The 2,934-nt window shown below is 49.4% G+C and overlaps 1 protein-coding gene across 1 annotated transcript; it reads right to left on the reverse strand.

The window, feature by feature from the left end:
• Window positions 1-1,135: 1,135 nt before the first annotated feature.
• gpr6 (G protein-coupled receptor 6) lies at window positions 1,136-2,143 on the reverse strand. The gene has a single exon (XM_008301432.1). It carries the CDS (start codon window positions 2,141-2,143, stop codon window positions 1,136-1,138), a length of 1,008 nt encoding a protein of 335 aa, XP_008299654.1.
• Window positions 2,144-2,934: the final 791 nt, after the last annotated feature.

Below are 2,934 nucleotides of genomic sequence, written 5' to 3' on the forward strand. Positions count from 1 at the left end.
ATAACCAGCTGTGTTTGTGGCCCGGGGAGGCTGCCAGCTTCATCCAGGGTCTTTACAGAACAGCTGACAGGGACAGTGGACTCACTTTTATCGCTCTTCCCACTTTGTCACACAGACGTACACGTGCCTGCGGCTGCTTCACTCCCCGAAATTCACTAGAAAAAAAAAAGAAAAAAAGGAGCAGATAAGTCAACAGTCGAGGCAGCCTTCCTCATTTCCTGTGCTTGTGCAGCAGAGTGCGCCGTATCTTATCAATGCCACCATATACCGAGGCCCACGGGGAGTCCAATTAGCCGCTTTATTGCAAGAAAGAAATGATGGTTTGACTTCTGCAGCGGTGTGAATCACTGCCTACTCATTAGGTTTCACTTCACCTGCTCGACCTGAGGGGGAGGTCGTCCAGGCGCGGCACATGTTTTCACACGTTTGTGGTTATCGCTCCATATTCCCCGTCGCACACACAGACTGAACAAACAGAATTCAAATGTGAAAGTTGAAGCAATTTTCCGGGGAGGGAGGGAGGACGGGCAGGGCGCTCGTTTTCTCTGTGTGTCATTAGTATCTTCACACAGACCCACCTGAAGCAAGGTGAAGGAGGCGTAAAGAAAGACAAGGTGCAGCAAACCTCTGAAAGAAACGTGACGGAGACACAACTGGATTTTTGAAACTCTTTATTCCTCTCGTACAAAATGGACATCAAAGACAGAACAATACAAAATAGAAAAAAATGGCACACGGCACTCACGAGTTCAGACGTTTAAACACACTGAGAGCTTTACAATACTGCTTTGGCATTTGAAAAAACACAGAATAAAGTGCAAGATTTTCCATTCCGTTTTCTTTTTTTGTCTTTTTTTTTTTTTCATTTAAGTACATTCACAGGTTTTGTTTTAGTCTTTTTCACCAAAGTTTTCTTGTTCACAGCGTTTTTTTTTTAAAAAAAACTCTTGTCCTGACTTGTGTTGAGACAGTAAAGTGCAGATACAGTCCAGCTCCAGCATCCTGTCTGGAAAGCATTCAGTGTTCAGCTGTGAAGCGGATTGTCGATGGGGTGGTTTTTCTTTTTGCTCTGGCTTTTCTCACACACACACACGCAACACAAAGAGCTCTAGCACCTTGTTCTTTGTTTTCTTTTTCAGACCTCGCTTGGCGACCTGGACCTGTACGCCCCGTTGGCCTGAAAGCAGCCACAGAGCAGCATGTAGATGGAGCGCTGGATCTCTGTGTTTCTGTAGGCGTAGATGATCGGGTTGATCATGGAGTTGTAGGTGGCCGGCAGCAGCGTGGCGTACGTGTACACCGACGGATAGCCCCTCTCGCCCACCAGACAGTAGATGGCGAAGGGGAGCCAGCTGGCGCCAAAAGTCCCCAAGATGATGGCCAGAGTGGACACCCCTTTCTTGGTGGCGACGTAGTGCGACGTGGCGAAAAAGTGCTGCTGGAGGGCGATCTGGTGGGCGTGGTGGCACACGATCTTGCAGATCTTGAAGTAGAGGGTGAGCATGAGCACGAAGATGGCGAAGAAGGAGGTGGCCAGGAGCATGACGTTGCTCCGGGTCAGAGGTCGGACGATGCTGCAGGAGGCCGGCTCGTCCAGGCAGTTCCAGCCGAGCACCGGCAGCAGGCCCAGGAACAGAGACACCCCCCAGGTGCCGAGCAGCATCAGGTGGACGTACTGCAGCGTCTTCTCCGAGAAGTACGTCAGGGCGTTGTAGAGGGAGAAGTATCGGTCCACGGTGATGGCTAAAAGGCTGCTGATGGACGCGGTGAAGGAGGCCACCAAGAAGCCCACCGTCACCAGGCTGATAGTCTCAGAGGGGATAACGTACTGAAACACAAAGTTCAGGATTAATCCCATGCCGGCCAGCAGGTCCGCCGTGGCCAGGCTCCCGATCAGCACGAACATGGGAGTCCTCAGCGTGGGCGTGTAGAAGATGATTGCTACCACTATGGCGTTTTCACAGGCGATGACGGTGCCCGACATGCAGAGCATGATGTCCCACGGGTTGATGGCGAAGTCATAGGGGGCGGTGGAGAACTCCAGGCTGCCGTTGCGGTCCGAAGACTCAGCCTCCATCCAGGGGAGAGCTTCCCCAGCCCCGGGAGTCGCTGAGGAGTCGTTCACCACCAGCGACTCGTTCATAGCTCCGCGCTGTCGTCCCTCGGTCCTGCAGGAGAACAAAGCAGACTGTTAATGACGATGTGCTGCTTTACGTGTCTCCAGAGTTCAGCTGACCTATTGCACTAAGTCTCGCTGTGCTCACTGAGCTGAACACACAACTCCACAGACACATATTCATATAAAACTGTCATGAATGACAACTTAAATGAGCCTGAAGCAGCTTCAGGGTGGAATCAGCTACAGACAGGCTGTTAGATTAACTTCAAACTGGTTTATCATCGTCTTTACAGAATCTGCTGCACAGTTCTGTGAATTCAAGTAAAGATCCTCGACACTGAATCTGCTTCATAGTGAGGAAATGACAACTTCTCCTTCTATTTCACATATTTATAGTATTTCTATTGTGACTTACAGTCCCTTGATTGCTCCTGCTTCTCTTTGGTAACACAAACTGCCTACTGACTGGCAGCATTTAATCTGTGTAGGGGTTCACTGTTATGCACTAAGACACCACGTCCAGTTCTTTGTATGAGAGAACTGACTTTGCAAACAAAACCGATTCTGATATCAAAGCCATGCATTCTAAAAAAGCTCAACAGATGTTCCTGCAGACAGACACAGCTATCTGCTAGACTTTACTGTCCAGAAAATTATCAGAAACTCTGTTTTTTTTTCTGTCCTTGTAAAAGTTGCTGAGCAGCGCTGGAGCTGTCCGAGGTGCTGAACTCACAGCAGAACCACACATGGACCATCTGAGCATCACTCACACAACCTGCTGCTCTAATGTAGAGAATAAATGGTTTTTTTAAAGA

This window comes from Stegastes partitus, unplaced genomic scaffold (genome assembly GCF_000690725.1).
Source record: "Stegastes partitus isolate 25-593 unplaced genomic scaffold, Stegastes_partitus-1.0.2 Scaffold1671, whole genome shotgun sequence".
Taxonomy (NCBI): Eukaryota; Metazoa; Chordata; class Actinopteri; family Pomacentridae; genus Stegastes; species Stegastes partitus.